Source organism: Suricata suricatta, chromosome 4 (genome assembly GCF_006229205.1).
Source record: "Suricata suricatta isolate VVHF042 chromosome 4, meerkat_22Aug2017_6uvM2_HiC, whole genome shotgun sequence".
In the NCBI taxonomy this organism is placed as follows: Eukaryota; Metazoa; Chordata; class Mammalia; order Carnivora; family Herpestidae; genus Suricata; species Suricata suricatta.
Genome location: NC_043703.1, coordinates 8,555,365 through 8,571,930, shown reverse-complemented (window position 1 = coordinate 8,571,930; position 16,566 = coordinate 8,555,365). Strand labels below are relative to the sequence as shown.

Sequence of the window (16,566 nt, the reverse complement as noted above, 5' to 3'; positions counted from 1 at the left end):
TTTGTTGGTCTATCTTAAATCATGATTTATTAATATATTAAAGTTTAATATAATTAATATAGTTTTAATTATGTTGATATATAATAAAATTAATATAATTTTCTATCTAGATTTGATGTTACTTAAGCTCATTATGTAAATATAAAAGAACTAAACATACTTGAATGAATTATTACCATTTGATATCTTATTATATTGTTTGCCTAGTTTTCAAGAAATGATCAAGAAAGCATCAGTGTATAGTCCTCCATTAGTGCATCCAGGAGCTCAAAAAGGTAAATTATTTTATGTTTCTTTATGTAATTTGACCTGATAGAATAGAAGCGCTTACCTTTGCAGTGTTTCCTAATGTCCTTTTTTAAAAAGTTTGTTTATTTATGAGAGAGAGAGAGAGAGAGAGAGAGAGAGAGAGAGAGAGAGAGAGAGGGAGAGAATCCCAAGGAGGCTCCATGCCCAGTGTGGAATCCAGTGTGGGGCTTGATCTCAGGACCGTGAGATCATGACCTGACCCAAAATCAAGAGTCAGATACTTAACTGGCTGAGCCACCCAGGCATCCCAGCATATTTCTTTTTGAAGTTTATTTTTGTGGGGGTTGAGTGGAGGTAGGGGTGGGGCAGAGAGACAGGGAGCGAGAATCCCAAGCAGCCTCTGCAGTGTCAGTATGGAGTCTGACTCAGGGCTCGAACTCACAAACCATGAGATCATGCTAAGCTGAAATCAAGAGTCGGTCGCTTAACTGACTGAGCCACTCAGGCACTCCCGTGTTCCCTAATGTCTTCAAGAAAGCTAGGACTGATCAATTGCATATTGTATCTTGGCTTGTATTTGCGAACCTGAAAATATCTATAATGAGGTGTGGTGACTACCGCTATGCCTATGGTCCTGATGATATGTTAGAGACAGTTTTGACAGACAAATTAACTATAGACTTGCTAAGTACTTGGAGTGTTGTTTTTAATGTGAAAAAGTAGAATAAATTTTTTCCCACATGCTACACACTAAATGATTGTGATTACTATTTTATTTCTTTTTAGATAGGAGGAGAGAGAAAAATAGTTTTGGGTAAGGCTACAAGTTTTTATGAATGCTTGCATGAAAGATGATTTTAGACTATAAAAACATTTTAAGGCTGTGTTTATGGTTCCTCTGATGTATTAATTAGAGAAAAGTACATCATGCAATTTGATTGCTCAGGAGAAGTGTAAGTTCGAATTCTGCTACAATAGTAATTTGAAATTGACCCCCCCTCATTTGTAGAATTTTAAATATCAAGAGTGGCTTTACATGGCTTATGTAATGTAACTGTCCCCATGGTCTTGGGATAAAGGCGCAGACAGACACTCTGCCTTGGAAGAGCAACCACTATGTTTTCGTAGAACATTTGCTGTACAAATTTAATTATCTTGGCTTCTTTCTTCTTCTCTCTCCTTTATCTACACACGATGGAAGTGTTCTATGAAATGTAGTCCTGTTTCTTTATTTTTTCCTTTTTTGGGCCTACCAGGTGGCCTCTGCCCAGGTGAGCACATCTTTAGGCCAAGAAGCTGGGCGTATGCCCAGTGTTGGCAGCCTATGTGGCTTCAACACACACAGTTTTACTGTAGTGATTTTTGCAAACCTAAACATTTAACATCGTGATCACTTGGAGAATCCAGCCGTTTAGGTGATTTGAATGAAGATGCAATTTCTGTGCAGTTTATGAATAAAATTTCGCCATTAGCATTATCATTAGTAACAATACTTGGTTTCAATCGTGCACACAATAATTTGGCAAATTACAAAGGAAATGGAAGAAGTTCAAGGTAAGGTTGAGACAGAACTAGTATTAAAATATTTTAGAACATGAGAAAACACACCCCATAATCATCTACCTAGCCAATTAAAGCTTTAAAAATACGTTCACGGGCAGATTCAGTGTGTGCTCCTGGGGCAGAATCAGATGGCATTTTGTTGGGAAGACTTCCAGGAGCCAGTGCAACGCTCATCTCTTGAGAGCTTTATACAGGATACTGACTTTACTGTCCTCACTCTTCTTCTTTGTGTCTTGTGCTTGGAAAAGGTAGAGCAAACCCACAGCCCAGTTCTATTTCACACTGACCTGAAGGTCCAAGAATTAGGGTGTCCCCTAAATTTTACGCAGATTAAAGTTAGGACTGTGGTAGATGCTAAAAGGTCTTCTATCTGTGGTTTCTGATGCTACACTATGAGTCCAAGCTGTCTAACACCTCCTCCACATTACCTTTCCAAAATATCTTATGTTGCCCTCCTCTGGCCCACAGCTGCTCTCCAACTATTAGCCCACCCAGCAATGTACTAGAAAAATAGCTCGTCGGGGTCTGCAGCCTTGCAACAGGTTACTTCTAACCCAAGGCTCAGGGATTTCTGTGCACAACTCCCAAATCTGCCTTACTACCTTGTGTTGGTTCAGAGCAGAGATACCAAAATGGGATTAAATGTTGCAGGAGATTTGCTGGGGGAAGTGCTTGCGGAGAAGAAGGAAGGAAGGAAAGGAAAGGAAGGAAGGAAGGAACAGAGTGGGCAGGGAGAGCCACCAGATCACGGCGCAGGTCTGACATGTGAGAGGAGCGGGCTGGCTTTAGCGGGCGACCCCGGGGGACACATGGCTTCTGAGGGCCACAGTGGGGGCTGTCGGGCAGCTGTGGTCCCAGCGACAGGCTCCCTTAATCTGAACAGCACACCTGTGCGGCCAGCAGGTCCTGCCGCAGATAACCTGTGTGAAGAAATGATTGCCCTTTGCAGATTTGCACCTGCACCCAACCTCTGTTTCCTATCTCAGTTTATGGCAACTCCATTCCCTGGCTGCCCAGAGGTCTGGGACCAGCCGAGTCTTTCCTCGTACCCTTCATCACGGTATCCCATCACTTTTCCTGACTTCTGCTTCCCGCCTGCTCCAGCCCCGTGGAGCATCACCTCCACTCCGGTGCTTTTGATTTCTTCTCATGACTGCCGCAGCTGTCTTCCGCCTGGCTGCCCCTGCTCTAGGCCAGCTCCCCTTCCGTCTCTTCTCACATCTTTCCTTATAGCTGCAAGATCTTTTCAAAAATTCAAATCTTGTCACATGTGCCTTGTGCTCAAAATTCCTCTGTGCCTCATTCTTTCCAATAGGACAAAATCAAGACTTCTTAGCAGGACCTAAGAATTTTGTATCATGCTATATCCCCCACTCATCCTGCATTTTAGTTCTCAGAGTTTCCTAAATTGGAAAACTGGTCAGGAGTCTTTGCCAGTGGGCTCTTGCACACGTTGTTTTCTCTGCGTGACGTGTCTTCCCTCTCTCATTTGACTCCTGGACTCATAATCATCAGGGCTGGGGTCCTGCTTTCCTGAACTTTCTCTATCTACTTTTGAGTGAACTAGTTAGATCTCTGTTATAACACGTATATGTTGCCCTTTCTTGATGTTCATAGAGCCCAGGTTCTCAGTAAAATTAGTGAATGAATGAACTAGCCATAACTGAGGCTATTGGCTGGACTTAGAATTTGCTCATTCGGAATGATCTTCTGTTTCTGGTCCCCAGTCAGTTGATTCTTTTCAGAACCAAGTCTACTGTATTATGTAGGGATGTCAGGTGAAAACCATCCACAAGCATCTTTATAAATCTTTCCAGAGCTGGATCAGTGGGTTTTATAAGCCATATTACCTTAGTATATAAAGGAAGTTTTAGTAATTCTATTTCTGGTTAGGGGACATATCAAACCATAGTCTGAGGCAATATTTGTTACTTAGTAGGTGGAGTATGATGGCACATATGATTACTAATGTGAGAAATCATTCATTAGCACGTTTTCGGTGTTTGAGAAGCAGCCTGAGCAACTATTTGCTAAGCCTAGTACATCCTCCACATGCTGAGTAAACACAACTCTTAAATAACAGCCTGCCGCAGACATCTTCAGAACGCAAGTGCAAGTGTCAAGTCTGCCTGTCCGTCGCTGCTCTCGAGGGGAGGGTCTGCCATGACTCCTAGAGCCCGCGGGTTCGTGCTTGGCTCCTGGACCCAGCGTCGTCCCCCTAGTTCAGCTCTTGGCGGCTTTGGCCAGGAACACTGCAGCCGTGTTCCACCAATTAACTTCCACCCAGCCTTCGCTGCTGTTGTCAGAGCTGATTTGCCCGTCCATTCCTGCCCCAACTCCTCACCCAAGGAGTGTACATTTGTGCTCTTTGTCCCTGCAAGTCCAGCCCCAACCTGCTCCCTTAGGTTTATTTTCTACAACACCCCAACCTGCACCTTGTACACAAACTCGGGTCTTTTGACCTCTCCCCCAGACACTCCATCTCCCTTGACCTTGCTTCCTCCCTTCTCTGCCTGGCCACCTACCTCTTCCTTCCTCCTTGAGAACAGCTCCAGATTCACCACCCCTGGTGCTCCCCAGAGCACTTTAGAAATACTTTTTACTGTACTTATAACACTTCATTCACATTTGTTTAGGTGTCTGTCCCCACGGTGACCCCAGCAAGTGTTATGCCCAGATCACAGTATCATCCCCCAAAACCAGAGACCGTCAGGGAGACTGAGTCACGCATGCAAAAGCAAAGGGCTTTATTACAGGCTCGAGCCCGGGCTCACAGACTTCACCAGCGCAGTGGATCCGTGCTGAGAGCCCCGAGCAAGGGCTGAGCAGGGTTTTTATGGGTTGGGGAAGGGGGAGTTACAGGAAATTGTGACACAGGTACAGTGATCCAATCATAATTGTACACCAGTATTGGCAGCAACTTTAACCATATACATTGTTTAGAGCATTCGTTACTTTTGGTGGGACCCAATCACAATATTTAGTGTTTCTTTGAAAATAACCAATTACAGGGTGGGCTAAGGACCCCCACATAGGGTGTAACTAGCCTTAAGCAATAAGTGATTATCTATAGCTTCTATCTCTAGGCCTGCCCTTAGGAATGTTAAGCATTTTAGCTGGCCGCTTCTGATTGGGTGTTACTAGGGTGGTCCCTGGTTGAGCAATCTGTGCCCTTTTATTGTCTAATGATTCTGAGAAACCAAGACTTAGGCCTCCAAGGTCAGAGGGAAAACTTGAAGCCTGTCATGGAGTCATTTTGGTTCAGACCTATGTCCTTTCACAAGCAAACTTTGAGTATAGCTAATTTTGGTTCTTTTTTTCTTCCCCACTTGCATCCTGAGCCATCTAGTAAAGGATGAATTGTCTTTCTTCTGTAAATGTAACATTTGACCCACTTTTTCACAGTGATGACCTCTGTATATTCTTGAAACTAAGGAGACCTCCAGAAAAAAAAAAATATTTGTGAAATCTTCTCGGGGATTAGTTTTAACAGCAGGCCCAAGACCTTGACATTGCTGAGGCATCCAGAATACTTTCAGGTTAGCCTGTGACCATTCACTGATTGGAAAACAAAATCTTTAATATCTTTTTTTGTTTTTAATCTCTAGCTATTTCTAAAAAGCACATGACATTCATCTTTGAATAGAAGATTCAGTTGAATGACAAGGTTTTTCATTTAGTAGAGGGGCTTTTACTTTAAATTTTGCTGACGGGTTTTCATGACAGCCCTCAAACGGAAGCTTAAATTCACCTGTCAAAGCTATTAAAGACATTTTCCGAGGGCGGGAGGGTGTATTTCTGTGGTCTGACCCTTCCATTTATTATTGTTGTTGTTGACCTTAAAAGGATAAAAGAGAAGAATCTAGACAGAGCTTCTGTTTTTGAAGGCTTGCTGCAATCCAGTCTCTGAAGTGAATTCACTGTTAAATTTTCCTCTTAAGAAACGCATCATAATGTAGCAGAATCCTGCTAATTTTCACTTCATACTTGAAACACTTTTAATTCTCAGGAGAACAAGAGTACCTGGTAGATTTTATTCACTGTCAGCAAAGATTTTACTAGCAGAAAGATGGTTTGAAAAAATATGTATCAAAGAGCATTAAAATAGATAAGCCCCAAATAACAACATAGTTAATTATAATACTGTCTTAATTATGTTTTATTTATAATTTGTTTTGATATTTATATTTCAATATTAAATTCATTAATAATACTCTTAAAATTATAGTAGATCTCTCTTATCTAAAAGTACAGACAATCAGAAGCTTTCTGCTTTTCATATAGGAAGTCAAGATTCAACATTTTGTGTAAGATCACTCAGATTCAGTTACTTGTCCCAGGGCCTAAGTGCTAGATAACAAAAGGAGAATATGTGTGGAGAAAATATCCTTTAGAAAATGTAAATTAGAATTCCATTGTATGATAATGGTATTACTTTTTGGAGGAAATTGTTCTTCAAATATTAACTAAAGGCCAAAGAATATCTATTCATTCATTAATCTCAAGATTCATTCCCATATTCAACAAATAACCAAGCATGCATTTTATTTTATTAAAAAAATTTTTTTAATGTTTATTTATCTTTGAGAGAGAGAGACAGAGCCCGAGCGGGGGAAGGGCAGACACACACACACACACACACACACACAGGCTCTGAGCTATCAACACAGAGCCTGACGCGGGGCTCAAACCCACGAACTATAAGATCATGACCTGAGCTGAAGTCAAACACTCAATGGACTGAACTCCCCAGGTACCCCGTAAGCATGTATTTTAAACAACATATTCTTCGAATATTATGTTTGGAATCTACACTTCTCTTTTTTATTACAAGGCTCATGTAAGAATGCCCTTATCATAAGGCAGCTCTTTCCACTGGATTTCAGTTCAGTGGCTCTTGTCATCAAAGCAGTGGTATTGCTAAAATAATATTAAATATGTCATTTGATTTAAATAAATAACTACTGTTAAAATTGTTACTTAAAATCATTAAATAGAAGTTTATGCTGAAAAACAGCAAAGTTTTTGGATAGAAATAACTGTATATGTGTGGGTAGGTGTTATATGCTTTTTTAAAAAACAACTTTTAGGGCGCCTGGGTGGCTCAGTAGGTTAAGTGTCCGGCTTCAGCTCAGGTCATGATCTCACAGTTCGTGGGTTCGAGCCCCACGTCGGGCTCTGTGCTGACAGCTCAGAGCCTGGAGCCTGCTTCTGGTTCTGTGTCTCCCTCTCTCTCTGACCCTCCCCTGCTCGTGCTGTCTCTCTCTCTGTCTCTCAAAAATAAATAAAAAACATAAAAAACAAACCCTTTTATTCAGTTTTGAGAGACAGAGAGAGAGCTCAAGTGGGGGAGGGGCAGAGAGAGAAAAGACACAGAATCCGAAGCAGGTTCCAGGCTCTCAGCTGTCAGCTCAGACCCCATGCGGGTCTTGAGATCATGAACCACGAGATCATGACCTTAGCCTAAGTCAGATGCTTAACTGACTGAGCCACCCAGGTGCTCCAGCTTTCAATATCCTACATATTACATCTAGACAAATTATTTTAAGGAGCCAAATTTTGTACATTTTGTTTTCCTGTTATAAATTACATAAATTTTTATGAGACCTACTTCTTAAGGAATACCTATAGTATTTATATATTATTTAAATGCAAAAGAGAATATGAATATAAAGCATTATCAATTAAATTTTATTCAACCTGACAATATTTTCTGTTTGGTACATGGGAATCCTAGGTATATAATTAATTTTGAATGCCCACATATGGATAGATAGAGTTGTACTCTTTTAAGTATATATGTAATTAATAATGTCTATTGTTTCATTAAATCTCTTTTGAGAGCCTTTATTTTGGAAGATGTAAATAATTTTTGATTATAATAGTATATTCACATCTCTATTTTTAAATCTCACTTCTTTATGAAGGTTAAGATGTAGCCATTCTTAAAAAAATGACTAGTTTTGTTTATTTAGAAAGACATAAAAAAAAAACCAAACGGAATCATTTGTTATTACACTGTTGTTAGGACAGCAGCACTAATCTGGTCCACTAACCTTTAAAAGAAAGTGCAAAGTCAGAGATGTCAGGTTGTAGCAGTAAATATTCACTGGCAAAGTTTTTATATCAAAGATTGGAACTTTAGGAGATACCCCTGGGATTTAGTGTACTCTAACATCTATTAATCCCTGATACCTTGGCTGACTTGTCAGAAAGTGCTGCATTTACAGAGAGTATGCTAGGAGGTCCAAGAGGGCACATTCAGCTAAAGGTCAAGGAAGCAATTAATGTTCTCTGCTTTTCCCTGAAGAACTTCCACAGCAAATGCTGCCTCCTCCCCTACCCCATTTTAGCAAGGCATGCGAATATAATGAGATGAAAGTTAAAGTTCAAGAAAAGCATATTACCAATATTATTTGGTTCATAGAGCCCTTCTTGCATGTGAATGCAGGCCGTTGTTGAAAAAGTGCAGTACAATTGATTACAAGATGTGGCTTTTACTGAAAAGTATTGGTTTTTCATTTCTTAGTTTTCCTAGATCTCTGCCAAGGGTCGATGTTTGTGGTGGTGGTAGACTGGAGTGTAGACAGGGACCTTTCTATGGTGTGCAGTTAAGTTGGACTGTTTTGGGGGTAATTCCTGGTTCTGTGTGGATCCTTGGAAGGACTCTGTTAAAGGATCACAGAATTTGGGACAGGGAATATGTTGACAGGAAGGCCTTCCTGGGACTGTGGCCTCTGAGGAAAGTTTTCAACAATGTCAAACTTGATCTACCCCATCTTGCCCAACACTAGGGATGATGTTATCAGAGCTAAGAGGACGGAGTGGAAATAACTCTTCTCTTAGGACTTAGGGACCCAAGACCCTCTCACTTATCTTCTTGCCTGAGTGCAGTGGAGACGTTCAAAAGTCACTTGGGGCTTTCACGTACTCTTGAGTCCAGAATTTTTAAGGCTGGTGTTGGAGCCATACATGTATTTACATATTTCCCTCTTTCCTAAAATTTTGGAACACGTTTTAAAAATAAAAGTTTGCTCCCCGTGAAGCTTACTTTTAGGACTAATAGAAAAAATTGGTGTCAGATTTTGGCTTAGTATTGAGAAGAATTTTCAATAGTCACATTTTCTAAATGCCCCTTGTGAGGTAGCACGTTTGTCTTCATTGGAAATATTCAAAGAGGTTGAACAAGCGGACTATGGAGTTCACACCCAACAGGAACATGAGGTTCCCAAATCAGGTGTAAGTTTCGACTAGAAGGTATCCGAGGCGTTTTCCATCTTGACCTTCTAGGATTCTATGACATTTTCATTTTGAGTGGTGCATCTGTTTTAAAACTTTGAATAATTGCAATGTTGGAAATTGTGAAAGTTTTTAACTTTTTGAGATTTGGGAAATAAATTTTCGAGGAGGAGTTTGTTTTCTATGAAGACCAGAATGAGAAATTTTTGTACTGCTCCCCGGTTTTTTGGAAATACTTGTATTTGTTTTTTGTTTATTTACTTGTTTATTTTTGGATCTCAGGACTGAGGTATGAGTTAATCATCCCCATCAGGTCATGATGCTCTCCTATCAGGCAAGACTCCACCGTTGTATGTATATGTCTGTATGTTCCTCTCTCCCTCCCTTCCTTCCTTCCATCCCCCCCTTCCTTCCTTCCATCCCCTTCCCTCCCCTGCCCTTTCCTCCCCTCCCCTCCCTTCCCCCTACTTTCTCTTTTACCTGTTAAGAACTATGTTAAAGAGAACTAGACTGGATTCAGTGCTGGAATGAGGGATGTGGCTGAAAGGACTAACCAGACTCAAGAGCACAGAAACAAGACTTGAAAAGTCGATGGAATTTAAGGATTGGTATAAGAAATAAATAGTTTCTCCGTTAATGCAAATTATAGGACAAAGGTTAAATTTAAGACACAGTTCCTTTGTGAAGCCATCCGTTAGTAATCTCCACCATGGTGAGTTCCCCTTTATTTAACTCTAGAATTTTCTTTTATTCCCCAGCTTTATTGAGGCATAATTGACAAATAGGAATTATATACATTTAGGATGTATGATTGATGTTTTGAGAGAGAGAGAGAGATATATATCTATACACACACTATGTATTTCTACATAGAAATATAGAAATGAACATGACAAACTAACATACCCATCACTTCACATAGTTACTGGGTGTTTTTGTGTGATAAGAACACTCAAGGTCTACTCTCTTAGCAAATTTCATGTGTACATTATTATTAACTGTAGTCACCATGCTGTGCATTGGATCTCCAGAACTCAGTCATCTTGCATAAAGGACACTTTGTACCCTTTGACCCGTACCTCCCCCTTGTGCCCAGCCCTGCCCCTGGAAACCACCGTTCTGCTCTCTGCTTCTATGAGGAAGGATAGAATTTTCTATCGGGTATCTCACAATCCGGTATTTTTGTTTATATGGTCATCTTGTTATATTATTTAGTTTCATGACAAAGTGCAATAATCACGATAATAATTTATCAAGCTTTAGGTAATAGTCAAGGTGCTAAGCACTTTGCATGCATCATCTTACTCAAAGCTCTGAACACGATTTGATATAGGTTCTTAGGTAACATTTTATAAATAAGGAAATAGAGACTTAGAGGTCTGTATTGTGCTCTGTAACTAGTTTATAAGTTCTTAGAAACAGCTAGTTTTTAAAAAGTTACAATATAGTTTTTCAGGAGTAGAGAAGGAGTTTTGGGACCATCAAAAAAGATTTCAAATTTTGGCTCCTTCATTTACAAGTTGCTTGAGCTTGGTCAAGTTAATAAAGCTCTCTGAATCTTAGCTTTGTTATATGTAGAAGTACAAAGAGTAATGCCTTACCTTACAAAACTGTTGCAAAAATTACATGAAATAAGAAGAAATGATGTGAAAAATCATATTCAATCTATTTAACATGGTCTGGCATATTAAATATGTGCTCAGTAACTGGTAATGTTGCCTATGAACCTTGTGCAGTGTCATGGATGTTAAGATGCCATTAACTGCCCCAAAGTAATAGTACTAACATAAGTAGTAATAAAATAATACAAAGGTATATTGTGGGATGGTACTGGATATCTTTTGTCTAGGTAAAGGCAGGTCATAAAGAAAATACAGCTATACATTATTGAAATATATGGAATTACACTGTGTAGCCAATATGAATAGTCAAGATCTTATATTTCATCATCAATCTTTCTCTTGTTCTAGATAGATTGGTAGCCCTTGAAATATGTTGCTTTTAAAAATATATCAATTATTGCTTGTTTCACATGGCTTTGCAGAAATGAGTAATGCTGATTTCAACTTCGGTGAAAATCAGAAAGCTGTGGACATATGAAATATTAGCTTGTAGTGGGAGTTATTTTAAAATAGTTCACCTTGCTATTGCCCTGCCCTGAAGGTCAATGAGTATTCAAAAGTAACTTAGAATAAGTAGAAATGCTATGTTTCCATTGGGTTCTTTTTCCTGTGTTTTACTAGCACAACAACCACAACCATTAAGTTCTCCTTTCCCTTTCAGAGAAGAGAGACGATGACAACAAGAAAGTGGTTGCAGAGATCATGGCAAGATGTTTTGTTCCAAGTTTAATAACAACCACCTCCTGGGAAAGATTTCATTTTGTTGGTCATGAGATTCAAATCACTGAAGCCGTGGATTCTTACGGTGCTGTTGTTTGGCCATCGGTATCATTTCATGTAGAATTTGCTACATTTCAATGATTTTTCTGCCAGTTTTGTTCATTACTGTGTACTATTTGGAAGAAAAAAAATAGGTTCCATAGTTCTAGTTTCTGACCTCAAACAACACTAAAACTTGGGAAAATGCTTCCACCAATCCTATTTTTGACTTGAAGGGTTGGGTGACAGTGAGTGCTGTTTACCCCATCAGTGTTTTGTGACCACTGGCGTTTGGAATAGCATACATTTTTATTTCTCACTAAACTGACTCCATTTGAGTTAAATGGTCATAGTGAAGTCTGTTAGTCTCAACATGCAGAATGTCCTAAAATGTCACCAGTCCTTTACCAACTGTCCATGAAGGAGGCAGACCACCTCCTACCACTCTCTGCCCCAGTCCTACACACTTCTTTGAAATGGCTATTATTATTACAAGTTGCTTTCTTTATTTTATTGTTTTAAAATATTTATTTACTTCTGAGAGAGCATGAATTGGGGAGGGGCAGAGAGAGAGAATCCCAAGCAGACTCCATCCACACTGTCAGCATAGAGCCTGACACGGGGCTTGAACCCACGAACCATGAGATCATGACCTGAGTGGAAGTCAGTCATTTAACCGACTGAGCCACCCAGGCACCTCAGAAGTTGTAGTGTTTAAAGATAATTAGGGGTGCCTGGGTGGCTCAGTTGGTTGAGCTGACAACTCAGAGGCTAGAGTCTGCTTCAGATTCTGTGTCTCCCTCTCTCCACCAATACCCCCCGCCCCGCCACTTCTCTTCTCTCTCAAAAATAAAAAAATAAACATTAAAAAAAATTAAAGATAAACTAACACAAGTGAGTTCCATAGTTTCACTTCTCTTATCTCCCCAACCGTCCCCAAGGACTTTTTCTAGTCTAAATGTTGAAGCTGCTGGACGATGTACTCCATTGCGATGTGGATGTACATACACACATGCTCACACGTGTGTACACACGTCACAGCAGAAGTGTCTATGGTGTATTTATCTAATAGACTTTAATTTTAGTTACTGTTATTACTTGCTGAGCACTACCTCTTGTTTTGTTTTAAACTTTCATAGGCCCTTGTTCTAAGCTATTTTCTGGAAACAAATGTGAAGCACTATAATATGGTTGACAAAAATGTGATTGAAATTGGAGCTGGAACAGGGCTAGTCTCCATCGTGGCAAGTTTACTTGGTAAGTAGGCACTCTTGACTGAGTGGGGTCAGAATTCCATGATCAGATGCCATTAGTTGCTTTTGCTGTCTAGTTTATCATGACCTAAGCTAATTTTCAACTCCTTAGTTGTTTGAATGGGCTTCATTAAGAAACACTGCCAATTTTATTTATTTATTCATTTGCTTGTTTATTTGTTTTGAGGGAGAGACAGGGACTCTCTCTGCCCCTCCCCAATTCATGCTTTCTCAGAAATAAACAAACATTTTAAAACAATAAAATAAAGAGGGGCAGAGAGAGAGGGAGAGAGAGAGAGAGAGAATCCCAGGCAGGCTCTATACCATCAGCAGGGAGACTGATGTGGGGCTCAAACTCATGAAACCATGAGATCATGACCTGAACTGAAACCAAGAGCCAGACACTCAAGTGACGGAGTCACCCAGGCATCCTAAAACACTGCCAGTTTTAAAGGCACCTTCTTGGTTGCTTTGAGAATTTTCTGTGAAGTTGTATTAATTCTGCTCATGCAGCACCAAGTCACGAGTGTATTGTAACCGGGCGCTAGGTCCAGTCTCCTGGCTGCTAGGGGAGGCCTGTGGGATACAAGGCCGAGGCAGGAGGTGTTGCTGGATATTCCTTTTGGGCTTTGGAGTCCTGTGCTTTCGTGAAAAAGCACCTGTTGAAAGAGAGAAGGACTATTATCAATCTAACTGTAGGCATTTGCCCTTGGATTTCTTTTCCCAGCTCATCCCTGTTCTTCTGGGACCCCTTATTTTCTCAGCATTCTGTGTCTCATGGAATGTGTGACAGTGTCTGCACACACCTGAGCCCGCTCCACTTTGTGTCTTCTTGTTACCTGTTGCGTTGCCTCTATTTTGCTGCCTTCTCTGATGTGCGCTCCCCAAGTCTGTCTTAATTTCCTTGATCTTTAGAAGTGCACACCAGCCACTCTCCAATCTTGAGAGGAATTCAAGATTTAGCAATTTACAATTTTCTAAACACTGGGGAAATATAGGACCTTTCAAGTCTTCCCCAAATATATATTATATATATATATATTTTTTTTTAATTGCTTCTTCAGATACTGTTTTCTGAGGTCACCATTCCATTTAGTATGAGTAGTCAAAGGCGCTATTAGATTTATACCCGAAAGCTTCCTGATCAGGAGCACATTTATGCTTCATAAGTCATTTGCTCCATTAAAAAGAATTGGTCCTTTTAGGCTGCTTGTATAACTTGACACAAATAACAAAAGATGGAGATTTTGTTTAGTCAGTGCTCTAAGACTGGTAGCACTTAGCTCTCTCGACACAAAGATCTTCAGAGTCAGGTAGTATATGTTCACTCTGGGGAAGGGGGGTCTTCCTGATCTTGGGATTTTATTTATTTATTTATTTAAAAATTAAAAAAAATATTTACCTATTTTTGAGACACACACACACACACACACACACACACACACACACAGAGCGTGCACGGGGGAGGGTCAGAGAGAGAGAGGGAGACACAGAATCAGAAGCAGGCTCCAGGCTCTGAGCTGTCAGCACAGAGCCTGATGCAGGGCTTGAACTCATGAACTGTGAGATCATGACCTGAGCTGAAGTCGGCCGCTTAACTGACTGAGCCACCCAGGCGCCCCTGATCTTGGGATTTGAAAAAGATATGTTGAAAGATTTATTTAAAAAATTTTGTTGTAAAAGATCTGTTGAAAAGACCCACCCACACTAGAGTATGACAGTTAATGTTTCTCTGATTCTGTGATACACATGTTCCCTCCCACTTTAGTATTTCCCACAAAACATAATCAGTGGCCAGAGAAACTGTTGCCATGACTAAGGAGTGGTTTCTTAACAGGTCTGGGCTGCGCTAGAGTTCTCTCCCAGTTCTGCTTTTTTCTTTCTCACACCAGTCTGTTCTTGTCTGGTGATGTGGAATTGGCCAGTCCCTAGATTTATTTACACATTATTTTCAGCCTCTGCTACTGCTCAGAGTTTACTTTAAGGGCCAAATTTTATTTGTTATTGGTTTTTTATAATTTTGACTCTTCCAATTTCTTCCTGAAAATGATGACTACTATTCACTTTTAACTCAGAGGCTGTTCACATCTTCTTTATCCGAGTATTCTGTCCTGCATCCATGGCCTTTGGCTGTAGGAACATTATGTGTATGTCGTGGCCAGGTTTTCAACATCTTTTGATGGGAAGATTCATATTTGTAAAGGGCTCAAGCTGAGAACTTGGGCATAAACATGAATGTCATGACACTTCCAATGTAATTCCATAAAAATTTCTTTCCACACCTGAGTGCTTCCTGTTCAGTGACAGAATGCCTCATGCAATGCACTCTTGTTTCGGCTCACGTGACTTGAGCTCAGCATTCTTTAGGTGGAGAACCTATGCATCTTTTGGCAGTGACTTCTGATTATTCCATCGAAGGTTCCACATACCGGGACTTTTCTCTTTTTCTAGATTATTTTTCTCCTAGCGTGTAGTAGATAAGTTGAAAACAACAACAGAAATAATAATAAAACAAAACCGCCAGGAGAACAGAAAATGCGATGGAGTGCAAAAGTACCATGGGCATCGAATTGTTTTAGGGGGAGGCATGAGGCTGCTTTAGCGTCCGTTCTGAAGCGATTTCCTTCACGTGTGTGCTGACCAGTCTTCTCTGTGGGGTTAGCGATCGTGCAGAATTGTAAATGCACGTTGGCTTGAAACCTGATTGCTTTACCTTCTCCCTCGAGGGTTACTTTTCCTACTGTCCTTTGTTTCATAGGTGCACAGGTGACTGCCACCGATTTACCTGAATTACTCGGAAACCTGCAATATAATATTTCCCGCAACACCAAGATGAGATGTAAGCACTTGCCTCAGGTTAAGGAACTCTCCTGGGGTGTAGCTTTAGGTGAGAACTTCCCCCGGTCTTCCAACAACTTCGACTACGTCCTGGCAGCTGACGTTGTGTACGCCCACCCTTTCCTGGAGGAGCTCCTCGCTACCTTTGACCATCTGTGCAAAGAGACTACCGTCATCCTCTGGGTCATGAAATTCAGGCTGGAGAGAGAAAATAAATTTGTAGATAGATTTAAGGAGTTGTTTGACCTGGAGGAGATTTCCAGTTTCCCCAGCCTGAATATTAAGTTGTATAAAGCTGTGAAGAAAAGCCGGAGGAGTGCAAGGAAAGAAAAGGCTGTTTCTAGAAGAGTGTTCCTTTAAAGAAGACCCTGGACAATCTGATGCATCCTTGACTTTCCCGAGTCACTTGCCTCATAATCTTGCCTCCACAGACGGGGATTTTCCCAGATACAGCACCTGAGTCTGGAGGATGGCTAAGCCATACTGTGAGGTCACTGGTTAGGACAAAGCCTACTTTCCTCATCCCTCAATAGCACCATTTATTATTATTATCATTTTAATAAATGAAACTATTGTTTTTCATGTATAACTGTAGGATAATTTTTAATATCTCTAAAATGAACATTGCTTTAGACCTAAGCTTAGCTGATTCTCTCTTTAGAAATAAAGAAATGGATTATAATGGAATTGCAAGTAACTCTGAAAAGGCAGATACATAATATAAGGGTAACTGTGAGATTATACTTTGTGGTTTTCCCTAGTGCCAGCTGTAGGCGGGCTATGGTCTCTGCTTGCCAGGGTGGGCCCGAGTGCAGCCTCTGAAATCAATCATGCATGTGGAGTTGAGGTTACGGGCAAGGACATTTCACTTTAGTAAATGAAAAATGACTAGAAGCAAACACAAACAGGGTTGAGATTTTAGAGAAGTTATTGTTTTATTTTTAAGCCATGTACAGTTATGTTGTATCACAGAAAGAGAAACAGAGATAAAAACTTTGGGTTGAAAATACACATGAAAAGATTTAGGCCCCACAATTTCAAGT

General features: G+C 40.3%; 1 protein-coding gene across 1 annotated transcript; it reads left to right on the top strand.

Annotated features, from left to right (window-relative positions):
- The first annotated feature begins 256 nt into the window (after positions 1–256).
- On the top strand, positions 257–16,053 carry LOC115290448. The gene is made up of 4 exons (XM_029938411.1): positions 257–275; positions 11,335–11,498; positions 12,572–12,689; positions 15,444–16,053. Exons 2-4 carry the CDS (start codon positions 11,376–11,378, stop codon positions 15,881–15,883), a joined length of 681 nt encoding a protein of 226 aa, XP_029794271.1. The 5' UTR covers positions 257–275; positions 11,335–11,375; the 3' UTR covers positions 15,884–16,053.
- Positions 16,054–16,566: the final 513 nt, after the last annotated feature.

What these genes read in the sequence shown, in the direction of transcription:
- LOC115290448 (XM_029938411.1), top strand. Translation starts at nt 11,376, where the DNA reads ATGGCAAGATGTTTTGTTCCAAGTTTAATAACAACCACCTCCTGGGAA. An exon ending in GTGCTGTTGTTTGGCCATCG is followed by an intron (nt 11,499 to 12,571) that starts GTATCATTTCAT and finishes AAACTTTCATAG; the next exon opens with GCCCTTGTTCTAAGCTATTT. An exon ending in CATCGTGGCAAGTTTACTTG is followed by an intron (nt 12,690 to 15,443) that starts GTAAGTAGGCAC and finishes TTTGTTTCATAG; the next exon opens with GTGCACAGGTGACTGCCACC.